Source organism: Geotrypetes seraphini, chromosome 7 (assembly GCF_902459505.1).
Source record: "Geotrypetes seraphini chromosome 7, aGeoSer1.1, whole genome shotgun sequence".
In the NCBI taxonomy this organism is placed as follows: Eukaryota; Metazoa; Chordata; class Amphibia; order Gymnophiona; family Dermophiidae; genus Geotrypetes; species Geotrypetes seraphini.
Genome location: NC_047090.1, coordinates 105099090 through 105126835, shown reverse-complemented (window position 1 = coordinate 105126835; position 27746 = coordinate 105099090). Strand labels below are relative to the sequence as shown.

Below are 27746 nucleotides of genomic sequence, written 5' to 3'. Positions count from 1 at the left end.
TCAAATAATCAACCAGAGTTCATTGATAGATTCCCAATTCCCTATTATCCCACTAAATCTCTTCGTTCTACATCACAAAATCTCCTCATTGTACCATCATTAAAACTAATTAACACGTTGAGATCCAACAACTTCGCTGTCACGGCACCCTCTCTTTGGAATTCGCTGCCTAATCATTTACGAATCGAATCCACAATAAAGCAATTTAAAGCAAAACTAAAAACATTCTTATTTGAAGATGCTTTTGGATAAAACTGTCCTTTTCAGGACTAAAACAATTACAGCTTCTACCCTCACCTACTGTTTAACCCCTAAGTGTACTTTTTCTCAAAGATTGTAGTTCTACCCTTTTTTCCTAATTGTGTGCAGTTAGTATATATGTTTTTGTATGTGTCTACTAACCTAACATGGTTCTGTATAATATTTTAACTCCCAACTGTTTTGTTCCTTTTAAGATATTTTTTTTATTATTACTGTATACCACCTAGAAATTTGAATAAGCGGTATAAAATTTTTTTTTTTTTTTCCATTTATAATTTTTATTCGTTTTCAAATTTTACATAAAGTGTACAAATTATTAAAATACAATTGATGAATACACAATATCACTTTTATATCTAATACATCATATTTTAAATATATTTTTATCCCCTCTCCCTCCCCCCACCCTTCTAGTACTTTTCAATCCTACTTTACATACTATATATCATGTTATATCATATTATATAAAAATTATTTTCACTACCCTCCCCTTCATGTGTGTCACCAAGAAGATATTGAAAAGAAGAAAAGAAGAAAAGAAATCTTACTATTTATTCATTGCAATATTTTGTCAATGGCCCCCATATTTTTATAAATTTAGTATATGTCCCTCTTTGTATTGCTATTACTCTTTCCATTTTGAATATATGACATATTGTATTCCACCAAAATGTATAATTTTTTTTAATAAACTTGAAATTTGATCATTCTCTGCCTAACCACTATTTAGAACATACTACACAATTACCAGATACAGCATTAAATTGTCTACCTGCCATACATTACATATAGGCATCAACAAATAACTGTGTTTTTAGTGGTCTCTTAAAAGTGCCACAATAAGTACATAGTCTTAAATGCCCAGGAAGGGCATTCCACAGATGCACACCGCCAACTGAAAACATTTTTGCTTTTGTTGCTGCATAATGCACTCCCAGTTCCCTAGTTGCAGTTAACTTCATTCCTCCATCTAACCTCATGCCTGGTATGCAATTTTATAAGAACAATTTTCAAAATGTAAAACATGCTTTACAAGCGGAAAGAATGCATAAATTTGAGCTCTCTATTGAGAACAGTATAGACAATTAAATAAATAAATAAATGTAACCCACCAGTCAGGTTTTCCAGATGTTAGTCATGAAAGATTTGCACATTATTCCCCTAATTCTGTAATCTTAGTGCCAAAATAGAAGTGGCATTTGTGAGCTGAGTATAGAATACTAGCCCTTAGGTGAATGAATGTCACATGTACACATACAAGTGCTATGTGCACAATGGTATTCTAGAGTGTGAACACACAAATTACCTAGCTCATAGCTGCAAAAGAGCATTCACAGGGGAGGCACATGGGTGTGTCAAAAAGTTACCTACTTGGGTTACTATCATTATGTACTGAATTGCCACATTTAGGTGTACACATGACATTAGTGGGCATTCATAAATATTTGTGCATAAATGCTGATAAGCTTATATTCTATAGTAGAATCTGGGTGCACGGATTCCATTACATAATTTTTGCTCAACATGTTTCATTTTGGTACCCTTTATAGACTTGCTCTCTATGTACATATGTGGTTTGATTTTAAGGTAATATGATCCAGGTCACTTGCCATCTTTATACTGTACATGTTAAGGGAAATTTGTGCATGTTTATGGTATATATTCAGAAAACTGGGATGTCTCGGTGCATCTTAAGGACTAGGTTGAGAGTCTCTACTGTAGGCTTATCAAATGTGAAATTGTATAAAGCCTGTAAATTGAAGTTGTTATAATCAAAAGTTTCATCATAGTTACTCTGATGGAACTCTGCACAAAAACTTTCAAAATTCTGTGTACAAAATTAGCAAATTCTGCAAGTTTGTAAAAATTTAAACAATTTTTTTGCTAATTATTTATATTCCATTTAAAATGTTTTCCTTCTACTTTTGTTGTCTGGATGTTTTATTTTTCCATCATGTTGGTTCCAACTTCTCTTTTCTGCTTTCCTGTCATCTGCTAATTATCCTTCAAGTGGCTGCTATCTATTTTGTCTTTTCTCCTCTTTTCTGCCTCTTTCTTACCCCTCTTCTCTTTTTCATTTTTCAACTACCTATCAGATTTCTATCTTTTCTCCCATTCCCCATTTCATTCCTTCCTCAGCCCTCAATTCCCTTTCATCTTCAATGTACCACCATTACCATATTTCTATCCTGTCATGTGTTTCCTTGCCACCCTCTTCTTCCCCTCAAGATTCTACCATTCTCAGCATCTTCCTTCCTCCACCCTTATAGCTCATCATCTGCTCCCTTCACTCCCTACTCTCATAGCCTGATATCTCTTTCTTTTCTCTTCCCTGCACTCTCTCCTATAGTCCAGCCTGTTTCCCACTCTCATCACTCACTCCCATTGCCAGACATCTCTCCATCACTTCATTCTGCTCATGGATCCAATATTTCCCCTCCTTCTCCCCCTCCAACTCATGTGTCTCTCCCTTCTTTTCATCCCCCCCATGTCCAATACCTCTCTTTCTCCCTCCCTTGCGTTCCTCCCACCATTCTCTCCCTTCCTCCCTTCAACTGACTTATCCAACATTTCTGTTTCTTTCCCACTGTCCACCATCTCTCTATCCCCCTGCCTTGTGCTCCAGGTCAAACTTCTCTATCCCTCTCCATGCACCATTGCTCTATTCCTCCCCTTCATTATCATGTGCAACATTTCAACCTCTCCCCTCAACATGCATGTCTCCCTCCCTTCATTAGTAACTTTCCTTCCTCTTACTCTTTCCTTTCCTGTGCCAGCATCTTTTTCATCTCACCTCTCCTCTCTCCCTGTGCCAGCAACTCTCTATCATCTCAACCCCCACCCGTGTCAGCATCTTTCTTTCTTCTCACCCCTCCCCTGTTCCAGCATCTTTCCTTCTTCTCACCCCTCCCCTTCGCCAGCAACTTTCCTTCCTCTCACCCCTCCCCCTTTCTCCCCTTTCCCTGTACTCTCCCTAGTAAGGCTTGCTTCATTGGGTTGCAGTATCGGCAGGGATTCTCACAAGCTAACCCAGAAGCTTCCACTGTACCATGGAGAGAGTTCTGAGTTAGTGGCAGGGGAATCGCTGCTGATACCACAACCTGATAGCTGACCCCATCTGAGATTCTGCATGGAAAAGGGGGAATTCTATGTGACTGTGCAATTCTGCACAAATCCTGCGCTCAGTTGAGCAGAATTCTACCATCTTTGATGCAGTTCTTCTCTCTTTCGCACTCATAGAGTTTGGTTCTTATTTCTAATAGGTTAATTTAAGATTCAAAAATCATAAGGCTTATTTTTCTTTTTTAATCTTTTTATTTTGCAGTGATGTTTTTGCCTAAGAAAACAAAAGACAAGGAAGTAGAATCTAAAAGTCAATGTATTGAAGGAATCAGCAGGTTAATTTGCACTGCAAAACATCAGCAAAATATGCTACAGGGTAAGTACACTGTCTGAAGTTTTGGGTTCCATCCTAAACAATAGTAACAAAAGCATTTCTCGAGGACTGTGATTCTCAACAGTTTTTTTGATACTTCTGGCAGGTTTGGTTTTTAGGGTATTCATAAAGAATATGAATAAAATAGGTCTACATATACTGAAGGCAGTACATGCAGATCCTTCTCATGCACATTTATTGTGGACATTCTGAAAACCAGACTAATGGGTAAGTCCCAAGGGTTAGGTTGAGAACTACTGCTCTTAGGACAATAAAATTGAACTCCATTCTTTGTACTCAAACAGGTATGGTTTTCATGGCAATTAAATATGCAAATTTAACCAGTCTTATAGGCCAAATATATTATAGGTATCCTAAAAATCAGACTTATAAGAACCACTGCTTGACCAATCCTATTTTACTTAAGAACTGAGTTTAAAACTTTTCTGTTTATGCATAGAAACAAATATAACAACAAATGAGGACCAAAAAGCTCATCTAGACTCAGGTTTGCATTTTTTATGCAAAGCCATAGATCACTCCCCTATCCAAATGTACTTCCCTTTTCCTCCCTTTATTTTTATTTTCCATCTTGATGTATTTAAATAATTTTCCTCTCCCCATTTTCTCCCTTCTGTATCATGTACGTCAGTGCATAAGTGCTTCCCTCCTTTTAGCTTAGACATGCTTTTATTTTTTTAAATTTTTATATTCTATTTTTTTATTTTATTTATTTATCAATTTTACATTTTAACAAAATCAAACATTTTGTACAGAAAGATTATCTGACTTTGCATTATTTTTTTTTAAAAGAAAAATTCTCCAATAAATTCTCTATTCAAACAATCTGAAGTCCTCGTAATAGATCCAAGAGTTATGAGTGAACATTTAGGAAATTCAAAAGATAAGTCCTCCTATACCGAATAAAGATATCTAGTAAGTGGATCAAGGAGCTTAATTTCTATTTACTAGTCTATTGTTCCTTCCTTTTCCAGGCTTTCAGCGTCAAGAAAGTTGTAAGTTGAGGTGGTTCAAAAAACACATATTTGTTATCACGATACCTTACTATACATTTACATGGAAAGCGCAAGAAGAAATTACCACCCAACTGTGTAACTCCTGGTTTCAATAAAATAAATTGTCTTCTACGATTTTTCTTTACTAACATCTGGGAAAGCTTGAATTTTCAAACCTAGGAACTCCTTATGTTTATTTTTTTTTTTTAATTTAATATCCATTCTTTATCTGGCAATACATTACATTACATTACATTACATGCTTATATTCCGCCTGTACCTTGCAGTTCTAAGCGGATTACATCAGAAAGATAGCTGGACATTTCCAGGAAGAGAAATACAATTAAAGAAGTTGGTCCTAGTACAACAAAAAAGATAGCTGGACTTTTCCAGTAAAGGAATACAATTGAAGGCGTAAGGTCTAAAGCAATTATGATGAGATGATTCTAAGAGGGGGTGAGAGGGGAAACGGGAGGGATTAGGACGTTTGGGTGAATTTCTTGAATAGTAGGGTCTTGATTTCTTTGCGGAAAGCCTTGAGGTCAGTTGAAGCTGTCAGTAGGTTGGTGATAGTGGGATCCAGTTTAGCTGCATGTGTTGCTAGTAAGTTGTCATACATCTTTTTGCGTTTAGTTCCTTTATAGAAGAGTTGCTGGTTTAGCCAAATCTTTATCAGATACTTCCAAAATTGCTGTTAAATCTAGTTGAGGTTCCTGTTCAGTCTGTTTCAAATCTTCCACTTGCTGTTCTATTACTTTAGAAGGCAAGTAATAAACCCGAATAAGGGGAGGTATTGAATCCTCAGGAATATTTAAAATCTCTATGAAGTACCTTTTTATCATATCCCATGGGGTTATAGAAGGAACTTTTGGAAAATTCAGCAAGCGCAGGTTATTGGCTCGATAACTATTTTCCTTTTTTTTTTAAATCTCTTTTTATTGAAATTTAAACATAATTAAAACATACAAATAGAAAATCCATTTTAACAATATATATATCCGTAAACATAACAGCTATAAATACATTCTCCCTCCCCCCTAATATCAAATATATATTAGGATCCAGATCTCTTCATAATTCTATAGATTCAATAAATTCAATTTCTTGGTGATGACAGTCCAAGTTTGTAACGATTGTTGATAATACCCTCGACGTTTAGCTACATAAATTTCCATCTTCCCTATCATTGAGAGTTTCACTTTCCATTCATATTCATCTGGTATCTGGGGCTGTTTCCAATAAGCAGCTATAAGGCATCTGATCGCTGCTAACCCTATACGTAATAAACGTATTTGCCATCTAGTCTCACAAATAGTATGCAACCCCAGTAAGCAACATTGGGGAGTATTGGGGACCGATACTCCTAATAAGTAGGACAAAGAATTAACGACTGTGGTCCAACAAGGTGTTAATGCAGGACATTCCCACCATATATGTAAAAAATTGCCTTCAGCATTATGACAAAGCCAACAGCAATCTGAAATCTGAGGGTACATCTTATGGAGTCTTTCTGGGGTGTAATACTAACGACTCTATACTTTATAAGCATTTTCTTGAATCAATGCACAAACAGATATTCTGCCTACCTCTACACAGATAGTGTCCCATTCTTTAACAGTAACTACACAGTGTAAATCCCTTTCCCAACTTTTTCGATAATTTAATTTAGGAATTTCTCTCCCCTGTAGATATCTCTATGATTCCCCCCTCCCTTCCTCCCCCCGTACGTGTCAATCCAGTCAATGCCAGATCGACTATCGAGAAAGAACGAAGTTCCTTCCGAAAGGCTACTATCCTCATAACTATACTTTAAAACAATGGTAATGTTCTCTTACTCCATTCTCCAAAAATATATCAAGTTCTCTCAGATTTATTATTAAAAACATCATCCTTATATTTAGTCCACCCCGTATTTCCACACTTCCACCCTAATATCACTCATACATCTTTCTTCAACCATTCATAAATCCCCCCATATCCTTCACTTAAAACTTAGTCTAGCAGTATTTATACTCCAATTTCGCTGTTTTCACTCATTTCTCCAATGATGGTAATCTCTTGTTCGATCGAGTGGCCATGCTTGAGATCTCCACTGGTCTCCCTGTTTTCTTTAATGTCGCTCTAGTTGAGGCATTGGGCAAGTTGTTACAGCCCAACTCTTTTAAAGCAGTCCAAGCATCTTCCACTGTGTCCACTCTACGTCAACCACATTCCAAAAGGGAACAGCCATCTATATCTGTGGTCCTCTGAGCGTAAGACTTGAGTCACCTCACGAAAAGTTCTTCTTTTCTGTAAAGTCATAGGAGCCAGATCTTGGTAAACTCCTACTATATAAATATACTATATTTATTGTTTCTATATTATCATATATCCATTTTTCTTTGTATTATGTATGAGTTTACTCTTTCGTGTTCCAAGTGGGGGGGGGGGTAGCCTGTTGTTTCTCCATGTTGCTACTCCCCCTAAAATATCAAGATAGCTATGGCTAAGGGAGATATCCGGATAACTGCTTCAGTCTGACTATTTTCAATTGTAAGATGTAAAATAGTTAATTTCTTATAATTCAACCTATGTATAATTTTCCTTTCAACCACCTTGTATTCATCTACTGTAATTCGCTGATTGTACAGCTCTTCTTCTTTGTGAACCGCCTAGAAGTTGCAAGATTGTGGCGGTATATAAAAATAAAGTTATTATTACTACAATTCCATTCCATCTAAATTGTGGGGATTTTCGAGCAGCTTGGAGTATTTTTTCTTTAAATAAATAGTCTCCAAAGCACACAATAATATCCTTTGGGGTGCCTGGTCTACTCCCCCCTAAACTGCGGTGTGCTCTTTAAAGAATAATGTTGGCTTTGTCCACAGTCTCTTCAGGTCCCAATAGCTGGCTGCAATAATCTTTTATCACTTCCATACAATTTTATATTGATCAGATTCAGGTATCCCTTTGAAACGCAAATTAGTTCTCCTGGATCTGTTATCCAAATCTTCAGTTTGCATATGTAAATCTGTAATCTCCTTTGTTTGCTGGGCCATTACTGTTTTAATTTCCATTATTTCTCCTTCCAACTACAGTACATGTTGTTCAGAGGCCTCAACCCAGCTTCTCAATTCGCTCATTTCCGCTCTAATCTCAGTGAGGGCTGTTTTAAGATCTTCTCTTACCCCTTTTATTTCTGATTTCAAATCCTGAAATCCAACTTCCAAGATCGTTTTCAAAGCTGCAGTATTATTCTCCAAGCTGGTCACTACTGGTGATAGCTGAGGCTGTCCTGGAGATGCCATGTTGGAGGCTGCTGCTGGAGATCCCTGTGTTTTCATTATCCGTTTACCACTCGATGTATCGTTAAAGCGGTACTTATCCAATTTATGATGATTCGCCATATATTCTCCCCGTTATTGCACTTTCATTCAGGGTTTCTGGTTCACTTAGGAAGTGGTCTGACCATTGTAGCTCTCAAGCCCCATTCAACAGAATAACTTCACTTCTCACAAATTAAATCTCAGTGACCATATCTTTCTACAAGCCATCAACTTGTCTGGAGTCAGAAAACTGCTACTATTCATCTGAGGGTCACAGGCGTATGTAGAGTGATTTTACCACTGCGTCACTGCTATTAGAATGGAGCTGAGTTTCCCTTGTAATATATCAGTCCAGGGCGGATATACATCTCTCCACTGAGTAGTTACCAGCGTTCTCAACCCGTGCCATTACCATCCGTCTAGGCCGATCCCGGCGCGACCAGCCTGCAGCCAGTCAAAGATGCAGCGCCAAAGACAGCCGACCCCGCCCCTTCTCCGTATTTTCCGTTCTCCACTCCAGGCTCCCCCCAACTCCCGGGTTCTCTGGAAGAGAGAGAGAGCGACACCGAGACGTCCCGGACCGCAAGTCCCCCTCAGCTCGAGGTAGCAAAAAGCTTTCCCAATTGTCGGCGTTTTCGTCGTGCTCTCTTACCGCCAAAGCATATTTAAGAGAGCAGTACCGCTCTTGGGGGGCATTTTTAAGTGACGATATTTATGAGCCCCGTCGGAGCTCAAGAGTTAAGCCGCCATTCGGCCAGAAGACCTCGATAACTATTTTCCATTATCTCCAATTTTCTTCTAATACTCTGGTTATCTTTTATTATTGTAGATTGAACTTGCTTAATCATTATCACTTCTTTTTCAATTTCTTCTACTTTTACTTTCACGTTGGAAATTTCTTGTTTATTTTCTTCTATTGATTGTTTTTGAGTTCTTAAATTATTTTCTCCTTTAATCTGTTTAGTTAGTGAGTCTCCCAGTTTGGAAACCAAGTCCCATATTGAGTCAAGAGTCACTTCAGCCGGTTTTTCAGGTTGAAAGGAAACCTCATGTGAAATTGAAGTCAGCTCACCTTGACTGCCTTCTGTCTGCTGCTCTTGGTTTTCTTCTCCCATTGATCTTCTGTCCGCTGGCGTTGTCTCAGGACTTTAAAAATCCATCGAGACCTCTCTTAGCTGGCTCCCAGATATTCCAGCCTCCTGGTTGGGGAGTGCTGCCACTCCTGGCTCACTCACTTCGCGTGGTGAGCTAGCACTCAGCGGCGGAGGAGGTGGATTCCTACAATCGGGGCTCAGTGTAGTTTCCAGCCCTTGGACTTCCGGGTCGGCGTCACTCCACGCCATCGGGTCCAGCAGGCGACTCCCTGAAATCGCTGGCTCCCTCTGCAAATGTTGCAAAAATTGCTCGATTGTGGTGAATGGGTGGTTCCCGTAGCGCTGCGATGCTGCATCAGAACTCCTACTCCGTCGCTTCAGCATCGCAGAAGAAAAAAGCTGGCAAAATAATTGAGACCAGCGAGCACTGATTCTTACAGCGTCTCACCAGTCATAGGTACCAAGCGTCATCTTGGATCCCCTGGTGTACTCTTTATATTCTATTTTATTGTTAACTGTTTAGATACCTGTATGATAAATAGTATATTAAAAATAAAGAAACTTGATGGTTCATGTATGATTTTTTTTCCCCTTCAGTTTGTTTTTAAACTACTACTACTATTTCTAGTGCAATAGGTGTGTCATTCTAGATGGATGGGTAATCTCCCCATGCAAGCTGTGCAGAAGGAATCCATGCCAGCTTTTAAGTACCTCCTCTTTCACCTCTGCTGCCCCTTCAGTTTTTCCTTCTGCACATGAGCTGTAAGAAGTCTGTCTGCTCTGTTCTGTAGGGAGTATGGACACTGTCTGCAATAGCCTTCCAAGCAGGGCAAGATTAATTCGTTGAGGGCCCCTAGGCACACAAGTACACTGGGCCACTGCCCTGCCCCGTCCCACCCTACCATGTGCCCAGGTGGAAACAGGAATCTGCGTCAGAGGGAAGCTTTGGGCAAGCAGTACAATTATAGTTCCCATTGCCTTTCTTACCATGTTGTTTGCTTGTCTTACTTTCCATCGATGGGGGGCGCGTTGCCGATCGGGGTGGGGCCCGCGTTGCCGATCTGGAGGGGCCCATCGCTGTTTGGAAAAAAACAATGTTGATGCCCTCCTTCATCGGGCCCCCTGACCATTTCGGGCCCTAGGCATGTGCCTAATTGGCCTATTGGTTAATCCTGCCCTGCTTCCAAGCTGTTGTTTGTCACTGGGGTTGCTCATCATTCAATCTGATGATGACAACAAGAAGGCAGACTGCTTCTTCAGTCAAAGATTCGAGCCCGGAATCATAGGTCTGGATGCTCTAGTCCAGCTGTGCCCAAAAAACGAGCTCTTGTACATGTTTCCTCTGTGGCCCACGATAGAGCAGACACTTGACAGAATTGCAGGCCATCTGGGAAAAGTCATTCTCGTGGCACCAGATTGGCCACGCAGACCGTGATATGTGGATCTAGTGTAGCCAGACCATCTTTCTTATGGGTCAGTAGTCATAGAAGATCCAGATTGCTTTGCTCTTGCAGCAAGGCTCTTGCACAAGGCATTAACATGCCAAAGATACTCAGAGGTGGTGATTGCTACTCTTCTCAGAGCCAAGCTACTTATGCTCTACTTATGCAAAGGCATGGCAAACTTTCCAGCACTGGTGCATTAAGAAGAAGGTGGAGCTGTTCTGTGCTCTGAGCTTGGTGGTGGTAGCTTTCCTTCAGGCTGGCCTTGACAAAGGTCTTACAGCAGCTTCCCTCGGAATCCAAGTGGCAGGACACTCTTGTTTCAGGACTCGAGCGCAAAGCTTCCTTGGCATCTTATTTGGACATAGCCAGATTCCTAAAGGGAGTGCTGCGGCTCAAGTCCCCGGTAAAAAAACCATTTCCATCATGGAACCTTAACGTGGTTTTGCAAGGTTTTAGGCTTCATACAAGCTGCTGAAGGAAGTGTCCTTGATGGATTTTACACTTAAGATGGGTTTTCTCATGGTCATTACCTCAGCAAGAAGAATCTCGGAGCTACAGTCTCTTTCTTGCAGAGAGCCCTTCCTCAAGATCATGGAGGACGGAGTTTCTGTGCGCACTGTTTTGTCCTTTTTTGCCAAAGGTTGTTTTGTTTTTTCAGGTCAATCAAGAGGTCAGATTGCTGGCATTCCAGTCCACAAAATCAAAGGAGGACTGTATTCTGAAAACATTGGATGTGAGAAGAGTGCTTTTATGATATCTTGAGGTTACCAATGAGTTCAGGATATCTGACCATCTTTTTGTGCTTACCAGTCAGATTCGATATGGCACACTGGCGTCCAAGGCCACGATTTCCAGAAGGATCCACAGGGCCATTTCATCAATTTATATTGCCTATAGAAAGCAATCACCAGTCTCCATGAAGGCACATTTGACTAGCAGTGTGGCTTCTTTGTGGGCAGAAGCGTGAGATGTGAGAAGAGTGCTTTTATGATATCTTGAGGTTACCAATGAGTTCAGGATATCTGACCATCTTTTTGTGCTTACCAGTCAGATTCGATATGGCACACTGGCATCCAAGGCCACGATTTCCAGAAGGATCCACAGGGCCATTTCATCAATTTATATTGCCTATAGAAAGCAATCACCAGTCTCCATGAAGGCACATTTGACTAGCAGTGTGGCTTCTTTGTGGGCAGAAGCTAGGGCAGTCTCCCCCGAGGAGGTTTGTAGGACAGAAACTTGGTCCACTCTGCATACATTTTCTAAGTTTTATAGAGTGGATGTAGCGACAAGGGAGGACTCTGCCTTTGGGTCCTCAGTGTTATGAGCTGGCGCAGAGGTCCCGCCGTAGATTTTTGGGACTACTTTTGTACGTCCCATCCATCCAGTATGACACACCTATTGCACTAGAAAAAGAGATTAGGCTAAAAGATAAGGAGCTCAGTAACAGCCATATTCAGTTTTTGTTGACAGTCAGACATCTAGGTGGCAATGTCGGACAGGCAAGCTGAGACTTGGGCCTGGATTCCTGTAAAGATGTCTGGTGTGGAGAGATAGATCTGGGAGTCATCAGCATACAGGTGATATTGAAAGCCATGGGAGGAGATCAGTGCTCTGAGAGAGTGGGTATATATGGAGAAAAAGAGAGGGCCCAAAACAGAGCCTTGAGGTTCACCAATTGACAATGGGATAGCAGTGGAAGATGAACCTCCCCTGGAATGGAGTGGGCAAAAGCCTGATTAAAGTGGGTCAAAAATAGCTTGAGATGAAAGGAAGTCCAGGTAATGGCAATGTGCAGCATGTTCAAGTAGTTTGGCTAAGAAGGGAAGGAGAAAGATGGGATGATAGTTGAAGGGGGATGTGGGGTCTAGTGAGGGTTGTTTGAGGAGAGGTGTGGCTATGACATGTTTGAAGACATCAGGAACAGTTGTAGTGGAGAGTGATAGGTTGAGGATATGACAGATAGGAGAGAGCACTGAGTAGGTGGGTGGGAATCAGATCAGAGGAGCAGATAGTGGGTTTAGAGAAGGAGAAAAGATGTGCAGTTTCCTCTTCAATGATTTTAGAAAAGGTGGCAGGGGTTGAAGGGAGGTTGGCAGAGTGGACAGCTGGAAGGGGAGATGGGGGGAGGTGACCTGGTTGAGAACTAAAGATGAATCTTGTTGTGGAAGAACTCTGCTATCATTTGGGGGGGAAATGAAGGAAGGATTGGAGGTTGGAGATGGCACTTTCAGTAGAGTGTTGAGTGTGCCAAAGAGATGACAATGGTTAGAGCTAAGAGAGTTAAATGGGTGTAGTATTCTTGTTGGGAAGTGAGAGGGCAGACTGGAAGTATATGAGTAAGAATTTGAAGTGTATGAATAATAATAATAATAATTGTATTATTTTATATCGCCATACCGAAAAAGTTCGAGGCAGTTCACAACAAGGTAAGCTAATACATGGGATACAGATAAAATACAAATTAGAATCATGGACTTAAAAACAGATAAAGACAGAAAGCATTTACAATATAATGCAGAAAATTCCGGCATGGCAGGGAAAGAAGTAATACATAGAACAGATAAAATACATCAAGTTGAATATAAGGAACTTGATTGAAAAGTCAGCATGTGTGCAGGATTTAAGCCAAAGTCATTCAGCAGATCGGGCGCAGGGAGCGGATGTTGTGGGTCAGCCAGGGCTGGGGTTTGACACGCTTTACGGGACATGAAATGGGAGGAGCGAGAGTATCTAAAACAGAGGAGAGAATGGTGTTATTGGAGAAGACAGCGTCTTTGACAGACTTGAGTGACATAGTTATTGTAGGGAGAGATTAGATAGTGGTAGAGAAGATGTTTGGGTCAATAGTCTGAAAGTTCCTAAGCATATAGATAGTGATTGGTCGGTTCTGGGGAGGAGAGTGATGAGTTGTGAAGATTAAGGGAAGGGTCAGAGAGGGAAAGAGTTGAGGTTGTATAACAATTAGTGTAGAAGACAAGGTCAAGGCAGTTGGAGGAAAAGTCCATAGTCTGTTATTGAGAAAGACATGGGGGAAGCCACTGCTTGCCCTGTATTGGTAGCATGGACTATTGCTACACCTTGGTTTTTGGCCAGGTACTAGTGACCGTGAGAACGGGCTACTGGGCTTGATGGACCATTGGTCTGACCCAGTAAAGCTATTCTTATGTTCTTATGCCATTCTGGTGTTTAGGGGTGGTGGAGCACAGTTGGAGATTGTATGAGGATGTTAGAACGAGAAACCTGGAAGTATAAGAGTCAAAGGGGTCATCAGCATGGATGTTGGTCATCAAGTATGAGGGTTTGAGAAAGAAAGATAGCTCGGAGTTTCTGTTTGTTATTATTTTATTATATATGTTTTTTATCTAACACACTCAGATCTGTGAATGTAGCTTACCATAACAAGTGTTATCCAAGGACAGTAGGCAGCTATTCTCAACATATGGGTGACGTCAACCATGGAGCCCTGATGTGAACAGCTTCACTAGCAGACTTGCTTGAAGAACTTTTGGAAAATTCACGACTGCCGCACCGTGCATGCACGAGTGCCTTCCCACCGGAAGTAGGGCGCGTATCTCCTCAGTTCAAATAGCTAGCTAAGAAGCCAACCAGGGGAGGTGGGTGGGTTGTGAGAATATCTGCCTGCTGTCCATGGATAACACCTGTTACGGTAAGCAACTGTGCTTTATCCCAGGACAAGCAGGCAGCATATTCTCAACATTTGGGTGACCTCTAAACTAACCAGAATGGGATGGTGAGAATGTTGACAATTCAGGAGAATAAATTTTGTAATATTGCATGGCCAAAGTGGCCATCCTGTCTGGAAAAAGAATCCAGACAATAATGAGAGATGAATATATGAACCGAGGACCAAGTGGCAGCTTTGCAGATTTCCTCAATAGGAGTAGATCTAAGGAAAGCTACATATGCTGCTATGGCTCTAACTTTATGGGCTGTGACTCGACCCTCTGGATGTAGTCCAGCCTGAGCATAGCAGAAAGAGATGCAAGCAGCCAAGCAGTTGGAGATGGTTCGCTTGGAAACTGCATGTCCCAACTTATTTGGATCGAAAGAAAGAAAAAGTTGAGGAGAAGATCTCTGTAGCTTAGTCCTTTGTAAGTAGAAAGCCAAAGCACGCTTGCAGTCAAGAGTATGAAGAGCTGTTTCTCCAGAACGAGAATAAGGCTTTGGAAAAAATACTGGAAGTACAATGGATTGATTTAGATGAAATTCTGAAACAACTTTGGTAAGAATTTAGAATGAGTGCGGAAGACCATTTTATCATGATGGAATACTGTGAAAGGAGGGACCGCTACTAAAGCTTGTAGCTCGCTGACTCTGTGAGCATACGTGAGAGCAATGAGATATTTCAGATGAGCCGTAGAAATTGGTTAAAATGGAGACTTCATCAATCTGGCAAGAACCACATTGAGGTCCCAATCCACTGTAGGCGGTTTGAGAGGTGGTTTGACATTGAAAAGTCCTTTTATAAATCTGGAAACCATAGGATGAACAGAGAGATGGAAAGCAGCAATTGCACTGAGAGGGACTCTAAAGCCTGATTGAGAAAAATGAAACAGGTAATCCAGAACTAATGACAAGGAAGTAGACTGAGACTCCTTGTGATGCAGAAAACCGAGTCCATTTCTGGTTGTAACATTGCCTAGTGGTAGGTTTTCTGGAAGCTTCTAAAATGTCTGCTACAGATTGAGAGAACTGTAGGTTGGTATTTACGTTGAAAGGTACCAAGCTGTCAGGTGTAGAAACTACAGGTTGGGATGAAGTAGAGAACCCTGACTCTGTGTAAGCAGAGGCGGAAAAACTGGTAGAAGTAGAGGCTTCCTGCTGCTGAGTTGAAGTAGAAGGGAGAACCAAGGGCCACTGAGGAGCTATCAGAATCATGGTGGCATGTTCTTGTTTGAGTTTGACGAGGGTCTTGAGGATGAGAGGAAATGGAGGAAATGCATACAGAAACTGGTTCGCCATTCCAGAAGAAAGGCATCTGCCTCCAGGTGGTGAGGGGAATATATCCTGGAGCAAAACTGACGCAGTTTGTGGTTGTGGGGAGACGCAAAGAGATCTATTTGAGGAATCCCCCACTGAAAAAAAATGTCACGGAGAGGCGACGAATTAAGTGTCCATTTGTGAGACTGTAGAAGATGACTCAATGTATCCACCAGAAAGTTTTTCTCTCCTTGAATGTAGACGGCTTTTAGAAAGATGTTGTGAAAAATTGCCCAATTCCAAACCTTCTGAGCCTCCATGCAAAGGGAAAGGGAACCTGTTCCTCCCTGCTTGTTGACATAGTACATGACTACTTTATTGTCTGTACAAATGAGGACTACATGATCATGAAGAAGATGTTGAAAAGATTTGAGAGCATTGAAAATTGTTCTGAGATCCAACAGATTGATGTGACATTGACGATCTGTGCTGGACCAATGTCCTTGAGTGGGGAGACGTTTGAGATGAGCCCCCCCAATCATAGGTCAAGGAATCTGTTGTGATAATCTTCTGATGAGGAGGCGTTAGGAAGATTGGAAGAAAGCATCCACCAGTGGAGAGACTGTTTGAATGAAGAAGTCAGTATGATATGCTGAGAGAGAGGATCGGAAGCTTGCGCACATTGAGAAGCCAGGGTCCATTGAGGAATTCTGAGGTGAAGTCTGGCAAAAGGAGACACTTGAACTGTAGAGGCCATGTGACCTAGCAGAACCATCATGTGTCTCGCTGAGAGTGAAGTGAGGGGCAGCACTTTGTGACAAAGTTTTATGAGAGTATTCCAATGATGTTGAGGAAGGAATGCTCTGAGTTGCACAGTGTCCAGTACAGCTCCAATGAACTGTAAAGTTTGAGAGGGTTGTAGCTGGGATTTTGGAAAGTTTATTTCGAATCCCAAACTTTGGAGGAACCAAATAGTTAGTTGGGTCCCTACAATAACCCCCTGAGATGTTGAATCTTTGATGAGCCAGTCGTCCAGGTACAGGAAAACCTGAAGACCATGGCTGTGCAGAGCTGCTGCTACTACTACCAGGCACTTGGTGAAAACTCTGGGAGATGATGCCAGGCTGAAGGATAGCACTCTGTATTGAAAATGATGATTTCCCACCCGAAATCTGAGAAATTTGTGGAAGGCTGGATGAATGGAAATGTGAGTTTAAGCCTCTTTGAGATCCAGAGAGCATAACCAATCATTGTGATTTAAAAGGGGATACAAGGATGCTGGAGACAGCATTCAAAATTTTTCTTTGGCAAGAAATTTGTTGAGAGCTCTGAGGTCCAATATAGATCATAGAACTCCCGTCTTCTTCGGGACAAGGAAGTACCGGGAGTAAAACTCTGTGCTCTGCTGTTCCAGAGGAACTTCCTCAATGGCACGGAGATGAAACAGAGCTTGAGCTTCCTGAAGAAGAAGAGTGAGCTGCAATGAATTGAAAGGACACTCTCTTGGAGGGAGATCTAGTGGAACCTGACTGAATTGAAGAGAGTAACCCTCCCTGATGATGATGAGGACCCAGAGGTTGGATGTAATCAGTTCCCATCATTGATAAAAATGATGGAGACGACCTCCGATGGGAAGAGGGGAAGACAGAGGCAGAAAGATTGATGTTATGCTCTGTGTTAGATGGTCAAAAAGGCTGGGTGGACTTGGGCGCGGCAGGAGTCTGAGGTTTACGCTGCCGTTGTTGCTGCTGCTGTTTCATAGGAGGCGGTCTTGAATAAGGTGCTGACTTCTGAGGATAATGCCTCTGATAAGATGGAGGAGACCTATAACTCTTAGCAGTGGAAGGCTTCGACTTCAGCCTTACTATAGAGGCAAACAATTTCTCATGCTCAGACAAGCGCTTTGTAGCTACCTCAATGGAGTCATCAAACAGCTCAGTTCTCTGACATGGAATGTTGGCTAGTCGATCTTGCAGGTTTGGATCCATGTCCACAGTTCGTAACCAGGCTAGACGATGCCTGGCTACTGAGAATGCAGTGACCCAAGAAGACATTTCAAAAGCATCATATGCAGCTTGAATCATATGCATGCGAAGTTGACCTAGAGTAGAATACATATGCTGGAATTCTGATAACCAATGTTTTGGGATATACTTAAAAAAAGCAGGCATAGCATTGACCTAATGTTTGAGATATGATGTGAAGACAAAATTATAGTTTAAAATCCTATTTGTCATCCTAGAATTTTGATACAGCAGATGGCCAAATTTGTCCATGGTCCTTCCCTCTCAGCCAGGAGGAACAATGGCATAGACTTTGGCAGGATTGGTTCTTTTTAAATAAGACTCAACGAGAAGAGATTGATGGGATAGTTGAGACTTTTCAAATCCCTTACAGTGAACCATCTTATATCTAGATTCCAACTTTGCTGGCACAGCTGGAATGGAGTATGGTGTATCTAGATTCCTCTTGAAAGTTTGAGAAAGGATGACATTCATGGGTAATTTGAGAGAATCCTTCGGAGGATTGGGCATACCCAGTTCTTCCAAATACTCCTTAGAGTATTTTGAATCAGACTTCAAAGCAATGTTGAGATCTTTACTTACTTGGCATAAGAACTTTGTAAAGGATACTGGATCTGAAGAGGTATGACATTGTTGAGAAGAAGGTGTATGAGAGCCCCTTGAGGTACCTTTTACAGCAGAGAAAGAAGGTAAAGCCTCTCTGGAATATTGGTACCGCAGATCTGAATCCATAGGCAAAGATGCAGATGAACGACCACTTCTGGAATGAATAGGAGAAGCAGAACATTTTCAAGAACCAGCTGGTAAAGAAAACCTCTTAGGAGAGGAACTCGACTGGCGAGAATGCTGTGGCTCCACAATAGATTTCCTCAACAAAGGAGTTGGTGGTCTTAAAAAATCTCGATGTCTCAATAAGCGAGATCATCTCGAGAAGAAGACCTGGGCCTCGATGAATGTCTCGACAAATGACGTAAAGAAGAACTGTGCCTCAAATCACGAGGCAGTGATCGAGTCGAATCCATCCTTGATGAAGAATGTCGAGGAGTTCTCGCCCTGTGTCTCGAAGGCAATGGCTTATGTTGAGAGGTAGGGCTGGAAGTTGGAGATTGAAGTTGAGACACTTGTAAGGACTCAGATCCCTGTATAGTGTTCAGACTTATCTCGAGGCACTCTCAAGGACTCAACTCCTTGAATAGAGTGTTCAGGCTGGACTAGAAGCACTCTCAAGGACTCGACTCCTTGTAATAGTGAATGCTCAGACTGGACTGCAGAAAGCAGAGTCGAGGCAGGAGTCAATTTGGCAAGCATGTTACCAAACTCCTGATGCAGAATAGTTTCAATAGTTTCCAACATATTCTGCAAAGCCGAAACCAAGACCACTGGATCTGGTACAATTGGTGTAGCTATAGACTCCGAGAAATATGACCTCGAAGACAAGTGCTTCCTCGATTTGGAGACATGCTTCCTGGGAAGCCTTGAAGGAACGGTGACCACTGAGGCCGCCGTTGGAGTGGCCTGTGACTCCTGAGAGGCTGGCTTCGATAGCGTATCTGAAGGAGACACCGAGGAGAGCAGCCCTTCCGGGGACGATTTTGCTGACTTCCCCAAGGATGAAGACTTCCCCATCGAGGGAGGCTTTAGCGAGGCCGAGGCTTTAAGACCCATAGAAGACTTCGGTCCAGTCGAGATCGAGGTTGAGGCCGAGGTCAGAGTCGAGGTTTTTCGAGGAAGATCCATAGCCCCGAAAATTTTTTCAATCTGCACTCGACGTTTAAGGGCTCGATTTTGAAGTTTAGCACAACCCTAATTCAGTCAACCTAGAAAATGTATCATCTGGCACTTGTAAAATAGCGCATTGAAGTAGCACACACAAGTCAAGACTCTGTATGAAAACTTAGCACAAACCAAGGAAATAAAATCTAACACTCGCAACTTCTTCTCTCCCTGGCTTATAGACAACCTCAGGAAAAAAAAAAGAAACCTAATAAAAGCCAAAAGAAATTGGTGCAAATCTGAAGATAAAGCCCACCGGGAAAAGCTACCACATGATTTCAAACTATCAATCCATGATGCAAAAAAGACCTACTATAGTAATCTCCTACAGAAACCTGCAAACAGATCTTTATAGTGCTCAATAGTTGTACAAACCCTTTGTATCCGCAAAAATTGACTAATCGTCGGATTAAATTTTAATTTATAAGGGTGAAAACTAGAACAGTGAATAAAATTATTTCTTTATAAAGTAGTACATAAGGTGCCTGAAGATTTATATAGCAAAAGGTCCAAAAATTCAATGTTGTCTGTTTTGACTGTCATCTGGAACTGTAGATGCATATCCAAAGTGTTCATCCATTCTAGAAAAAGGTATAATTCTTCTTCCGACCCATCCCACAGGAAAATAATGTCATCATGGAACTGCTTCCATAATCGATTGTTCATAATAAAAAGAAAAGGTACTAGAATAAACATATTTCTCTTCAAAAGCAGCTACATACAGCATAGTGACTGAGGTTGCCAATGTCACCCCCATAGCAACCCCTTGAATTTGTTCATAATAGCTTCTCTTAAACCAAAAGTAGTTATTCTTAATAACTAATTCTGAAAGATTTATTAAAAATTCTGTAGAAATCCTTTGAGGCGTACATCTCAAATTTAAAACTTCCTCAATAATATCCAGTGCTCCATCCTGAGGTATTTTCATATATAGAGAAATTTACATCCATAGTTACTAGATAAACCGAATCAGATATACCATTGAATTCACTAATCAATCTTATAAGATGAGAAGAATCTCTAAGGTTCAATCTCGCAGCACACTTACCCCAATTCCTTCCTTCTTGCATCTCCAAAGACAACCTCAGTCTATAGCCATTGTGTGGAAAGTCAGCAGTTGTGCCTGTTTAATTGAACCTGCCTTGATTTCTGAACAGTACCTGCTCTTTGGTTCCTGTTTAGCATCATAAAATGATATAGTCTTTTGACAATAACCAGCACTTCATGTCCCATAATTTGATTTTAGGATTTCACATGAAATATTTGTTGATTTAATAAAAGACCCAATGGGGAGGGTTTCCAAAATTAACTGAAATTGGTTGGATGTGATGAGGACACATCCAACTGACTGGATCAGTATAAATCTACAGAGTTGAAAATACAAAAGTAAAAATAAAATTTTATTGAAGTGTGATTAAATTTAATTCAGGAAACTGAAATGATAGTAGGAATCGAGTAGTAATGATGATCATTTTAAAGAATTAAGCATGAATGTAATTTTCATTTGGTGTGTAACTCCATTCCCCTGATGTTAAGGTGATTGTAAATCCAAAGGAAAACAGTAATGTGTTTCTTATCTAGGGGACCTTGCTGTGACATAGGCTTCCTTTTTAATTTGTTTTCATCATCTTTTTTTCTCTTTTGGTGGGCAGTACTGATTGATGGAGTAGAATGGAACGATGTGAAATTCTTCCAGCTGGCAGCACAGTGGTCGTCTCATGTCAAGCACTTCCCAATCTGCATATTTGGACACTCCAAATACAGCTTCTAGTTTTCCCAGCACAGAGAAGGAATGTTCAGCTTTTCTCGAGACTGGACCTCGAGAGCCACTAAACTGAGTGCCAATTATTTTTTCAGACTGAAGTCGCCTTGTTTGTTTGTGTTTCCATTTTATGTGGGTTTTTTTTTTTTTACTATTAGTATTTTTTATTGCGCAAATTATTTAAAGCTATGCTCATTACTTTTTATAATAATTATTAATTTTATTACAAGGGGACAATGTCCTTTCCATAAAACTGCAAAAAAAAAAAAAAAGTTGTCTTACATATAGTTGTGCCGATTGCCTAAAAAGTTATTTCAGTGACTACAAATGGGAACCAGAGTTAATAATGGAATAACTACATTGCTTTATTAACCTAAAATTTGTCTTGAGTTTCATGGTTGAGGCTTTGAGAATTTAAAGGTTAGAGGATAGGCCAAACGGCAGACTGGGAAGCCCAAAAAACCCCTAGTTTATCAAATGCTAACACTTCAGTTCAAGAACTCCATTGTATATTTGAGGATGTTTCTGTAATCAGATGTCAAATCCTTAATTATCTTGTCAAATCATAGGGCTTCTTTTACAAAGGTGCGCTAGTGTTTTTAGTGCACGCAATGGATTAGTGGGCGCTAGCCGAAAAACTACCACCTGCTCAAGAGGAGGCGGTAGCGGCTAGCGCGCGATATTCCGCTCGTTAAGGCCTTAACACACCTTTGTAAAAGAAGCCCATAGTATTTGAGTCAGATCAGAAATCTTTAAACTTTGCAGCTTTTCTGGAATTAAAATAGAATACACTCTCTTCCTATCTCACAACTTAAAACAGCTGGCATATTAACCTATCTATTGACTAAGCAAGAATCTATCTATCTACCTAATCTTCTATTTACAGAGAGAAGGTGGAGAGTGGGGAAGGGCGGAGTCAGGGCGAGGGGAAGAGAGAAGACTCAAAGGATAGTAGCTGAATTGAGGGGTGAGAGATTGAAAGATGCACGTAGATTCAGGTGTCAAAGAGAAGAGTTCAGTTTCTTCCGGAATAAGGTGTAGCTAGTTTCTATTCTGATTATTTCAGGGAGGTTCTTGAAAGCATATTTCAGAAAGGCATGTACAGTACCTCCAATTGGCCACTATAAATGCAGCTGCATTAATTAGGGTATTGCTTTCCACTACTCGGAAGGCAAGTGGCACACAATGAGACGTGCTATCCTGAGTCCCTTAACCATAATAAACGTTGCTTTAACTACAGTACCAACCATAACCAAATGCTCACACCCATCTAGGACTGAAGTTAGAGCAAGGATTTAAAGTTTAATGAAACTGATGAACTTTTCTATTTCAGTCTTGGGTTTCCCTGATTTTTTTTTTTTTAAGTAATTTAAGAGTATATAGCAGTAATGATACTTTACAGTCTTGGAGGTTGGAGATGTCTCAATATGAGTTTGCTGCTGCTGCTGCTGTTAGTTCCTAACCTGTCACATAAGTACATTTACTTCTCAAAAGCAGTCTGTTTCATCTTGATGAAGGAGATGAAGCATTTAATAATTGCAAATTTTTTCAAAGCTTTAAGAAACCCACAGAGTTAAGTTTCATTTTTAAAAAATTACAAATTTTGTCTCTTCTGCAAAGTCTAAAACCATTGTTTTTTTTACTTTAGATGTGAAAAATGTGCAGAATATGTGAATCCAGTGAAAGGAATTAACAGCTACCTAAACTCTCATTATACACTTGTAAAGCCATAGATTACATTATACAGTACAGTACCTTGTCACAAAATGATTTAACAGGGGGATGTGCCCAGCTCTAGTTTAAATTGTAGGAAGCGCTGTTCTTTTCAATGGGCTTGAAATTCACAACCTAACATTTAACCTACACAGTCACTACTACTGTGCCCTCAACGGTGCATCTACATATTTCATCTGAAATGTTTAAAAATAAAATAGGATGTTTAAGGCAGAAGTGATCAGTTCTGGTAAGCAAAGGATTCAAAATTAATTATTCTTATCCTATATAGCCAGTATAAACAAATAACCCTCAAAACACACAGTTGAGTGACTAAAGATAAAATTTGATGTGCATGGCCCCACTTCTGTCAGTGTTCTTGCACCCCACCCTTACTTAACATATAATGTGTCTTAACTTAGTAGTATTGAACACATCTCTCCCTGACACAACTTGCAGCATCTCACTGGCTCCTGACATAGGAGTAAGATTTGTTACTGTCATAGTATGTGAGAAATTGCCTCTTAATGGAATGTGAATCCATGAACTAACCCCTTCTGATAAATAGTTTCTTTTCAAACATAACTTATAGGAGAGAGGGGTAGAGAAAGCTGTAAGGACAGTAAATATGCAATCAGTGAAACAGAGCAGCCATCTTACACCTCTACCAGGGGTATGGATCAACTAACCAAGAAGTAAGTGGAGGCATGTAGTGGAGCTAGAATGACACTTTCAGAGTGCAAGAGGACCACTTGCTTTTTGGAAACTTAAGAGTGATATTCTTAACAGTTGTTATGCAACTATTTAATGAATATTTGTTAATATCCTGAAATACTAATGGTTTGTAGCTCTGATGACTGAAGTTAACCACTCCTGGTGTTGTAGTTTATGAAGTTTTATCTCCTAAGTTTTATATTTAATGGTGCTTAGAATTAAAGGCAGGGAATCTGAAGTTGTTTTAAACAGCAATTAATTATGACTTTGACATAGATAAATGAGGCAAACAAGTGATAAATCTGCTTGGACAATATTTATGTTACTGTATCATTTTATCTCCATTCCACAAATGTGTTAATTGGTGAAAAATGATAGAGAGAGAAAAAATAAGAAAATCTTTATGATGCTGTGAGATATCACTAAAATATTCTAATTGTCCCAGTATTTTCACTTTGTAGTAGGTTAAGACTTTTATCCAAGGCTCTTAACAGAAGAAGTGGGCATGCAGTTTCCATTGTTCTCCATAGCAGATAGGTGATGGGACAAATCTTGAAATCCTTTCAATATATGTTTTTAGTGGTGGTGGTACATTTGAACAGAATTTACGCAGATATACATACGATCTATTTTATATGCATCATACACTCATCATACATTTACTTGTCTACAACTTTTATACTAAATTTGATACTATAAATAACTTGTTTTGGTTTAACAAATTAATGAAGTAACACATTTCATGAAAGAGTATCTTAAAATATCTAGTTCTTTTTAGGGAAAATGATACTCAGATTTGGAAAATCTTATACAAAGCCTTGGAATATGTTCAGTACTGTCCATTTCAAATGCCCTAACACTGTCTAGGGAACTTTTGCTTATTTATCTTTGCTAAATTAAGTCTTTGATTTCTCACTATCACCAGTGAGAATACACTGGTATGTCTGACAGATTGAAAGCAATCGGTCTATATTATGTGCCCAGCCAGGAAACTCTTACCATAAAGTCCCACTAGTCATATAGCTCCTGAAGATCTTGAATCTTTGATTTAAGAGCCCAATATTCACCATGTGATAATACATCTACTAATGATTTAAAAACTGGAGCTATCAGAAGACACCTTTTATCTCTCTGTGCAAAATTAGGACTTGAAAGGCAAGCAAGCTATTTTTTTTTTTAAACATTCTTCTATGTAGGGGTCAATCTAAGGAATTGCATCTTGTGATATTAGTGCTATAAATGTGTCGCAATCTAAGAAAAGATACCATGTCTTAGTGCATGCTTACTTGAGAAACGAGGCAACAATGTCAGTTGGGTTCTATTTATCAGATACAACAATAAATAAATAAAATGATAGAAAGAGGTGGTTTGTTACATTTGAATCAGCATCTTCTTGATTACTTAGCCAGCTGAATAACTCAATTTCTAAGACTTGATCCCTTTTCTTGGATTAAGACACAAAAATAGCTTAAGTGATATTGGCAATCTGGTGCACTTATTTGGCATAACAAAAATAATGCCTGAGCTGGAAATGTCACAGTGCTAAATAATCGTCCCTCCTCCCTCCAAAACCAACCTTTTCAATGAACCTGTGAAGGACATGGCATAGAAACTGGCATTGCAAGCTTCATTTTCTTTTCCAGATTCACTCTTAGAAGTAATTAAAATCTTAGATCATTGTTGTTTGACTCCATTTTATTTTCTGCTAATGCAAAGAAAAGATTCATGCATTTCTGGAGCCTCAGGTTAAAGAACACCTTAGTGCTTTATGTAGTTAGATTTTGTAAATGTACAGCGCTTGACTTTTGGCAATTTTATAACATTTCTTTTCATATTTTTAGTTAACTCATGCCATATCACACTTTCTAACCCTTCGTCATTTGCACTTCTTTAAAATGATAGCTTTTTCTGTTTAAGAATAGGCCACCTCTTTAGTAGCAAAACATCTTAACCAAATATGCTGATCCATGTAGTATTTTTACACTATAAAGGGAAAACAATTCATGACTACCTCATTCAGAACAACTTAATACTAGCAGCTCATCTGTGCTATTCTGCCACTTTTAAGCTTTGTTAGTTTAACACCACCTCAATTGCTTTTATTGAGTACGAGTGCTGTCATTGCCTTGAGCATAGCTCAGTACCTATTTAACTAGTTAAGGGCTGGAATAAATTATATGTTTTGCCCTGGGCTTGAGCCCTGTTAGTGCTGAAGTACTGCATCATATTATCTACCTGGCATCCTTCTCAATGCCCTCTCATTATTTCATTTACCTCACCTTAGGTATGAAACAATCTCAAAGTTATCACATGTATTAAAAAAAAAAAAATAAAACCACCTTTTGCTTTTCCTTTTGACCACCTTAACACTGTCTTTTCCATTCTACTCTCTAATGTTCAGATTGGCCTGGCAAGCTACTGTTCACTGTTTTCCCCTTTTTTCTACCCCTGCTGAACTAACTTACAAGTACTATATCGGACAGTAGTTCCCACTGGAATTAGAGCTTCTCTAGTACTTATGGGAAAACACTGTGCTACCGGTTGATGTTGGGCATGAATTCCTGCTTTAAGAATCTGATGTTGGTGGTGTTGCTATGTTAACTAGGATACAAAGAATTCAAGGCAAACAGACTTGCAGATGACAGTCTCATATTTTAAAGCATTTGCTATCATCTTGCAAAGAACTGTGCTCCCCTTTACTATATCCATGCAAAGTCAGCTTCAGATGATGCCTAAATGTAAAAGTAAATTACAGGTTAAGTTCATACATCATTAATAACCAGGAATGGCAGAATTTATATGGCATCAATAGAAAAGAATATAGCAGCTTGAGATCTCTTAATTTTTGTAGTTTATTTTCTTAAATTGTAAAGCACTTGCACTCCTGAAAGAGATTCATATTTTTGTTTTGTAATGTGATCCCTCAATGTACAATGCAGTTTTCATTTAAATTTCTTTAAATTGTATTTGAAACTTGTTTTAAATCAGCTTACTGTATGCTCCAAGATGGCTTAGCATAACGGATTGGGCAGCATTAAATCATCATGAAAACTGTTTCCATGCAAACATGTGATTTGAAAATAGATTATTTTAAAATAACATCGGAGCATGTTTTAAGCCAATTTTAAAGCTAGTTATAAATACATTCTTAAAATTATAGTAGGTCTGTATAGTCAATATTCATGTTAGCGTTTCCAGAAGAGACTCTATTTGCTGTGATTGAAGCAGATATATGTATTGCAAGCTTAATTCTGGCTGAATACTTTCACCTAATTTTTATCAGCATATTGATTTTTTTTCTAAACAATGCTGTTGGGGAGCAATGACATACCTATGGGCTCCTTTTACAAAGCCGCTCTAGGGCCTTAACACGCGGAATAGCGCACGCTAGCCGCTACCGCCTCCTTTGGAGCAGGCGGTAGATTTCCAGCTAGTGCATGCTATAGCGCACACTAATCCGGTGTATGCGTTAAAACCGCTAGTGCGGCTTTGTAAAAGGAGCCCTATATCTTTAGATATAAATACACAAAGTTTATTCTAGGTCTCTCTCAGAGGCAGCTTTCTATTATTGAACTCAGGTGGTCCGTTGCTTGCAATACAGTGATTTACTGTATGTACTTTCCAACGCACTAGAGTGCTCAGGATGGAACAGGCAGTGAGTGAGTGGTCTGTGTGGGCTGCAGTACTTGTCACAACTGGCTCTGTGATCCAGCTTACACTAGAAATAGTAACTTGCACATGCAGCAGGAAAAACTAGTCAGTAGCTTGAAAAAAGTGCTATAGTCATCCCGGAGAGCTGAGGCAGATAGTTCTGTTGACATAGAAGGGCTCCTTGTGCTGGTTCACAGTGAATAGTTGGAGTTATTCTTTTTCTGAACTTTATTAATTGTTGTAGGCGTGCGCTGTCCATCAAAAGCATAAATTATTCTGTGTTGTTTCCACTTCAATTTGGTTGTAACTGTTCCATTTTGCTAGCATTAAATTGATTGCTGAACTGATTTTGTATTGATTATTCTTTATTTTAGGAGCTGCTGGAATAGAAAAACCACCATAGTAGAGAGTGAAGCAGTTAAATAGCTAGATTATTTTTTATAAGTGTGGGATGGAATAAGGTAAATGTTATGAGACTGCAGAGGGGAACAGTGGCCAACAAACTGAGTGTACAGTACTGCTCAAGAATCCTAAGAAATACTCATAAGTAATCTTTCTGCTTCTAGAAAGTTGGACCAGCATTTTTACCAATAGTCATGGTGTGCTTA

General features: G+C 39.8%; 1 protein-coding gene across 3 annotated transcripts in view; it reads left to right on the top strand.

The window, feature by feature from the left end:
* The window catches only part of PACS2 (phosphofurin acidic cluster sorting protein 2), a 474262-nt gene extending 446777 nt beyond the window's left edge, over nucleotides 1-27485 (top strand). For all 3 annotated transcript variants that reach the window (XM_033952202.1, XM_033952201.1, XM_033952200.1), the window contains 2 exons: nucleotides 3587-3700; nucleotides 20951-27485. In XM_033952202.1, the coding sequence (XP_033808093.1) occupies nucleotides 3587-3700; nucleotides 20951-21069 (233 nt within the window). In that variant the 3' untranslated portion in view covers nucleotides 21070-27485. The remainder of the gene's footprint in view (nucleotides 1-3586; nucleotides 3701-20950) is intronic.
* The last annotated feature ends 261 nt before the right edge of the window (nucleotides 27486-27746 follow it).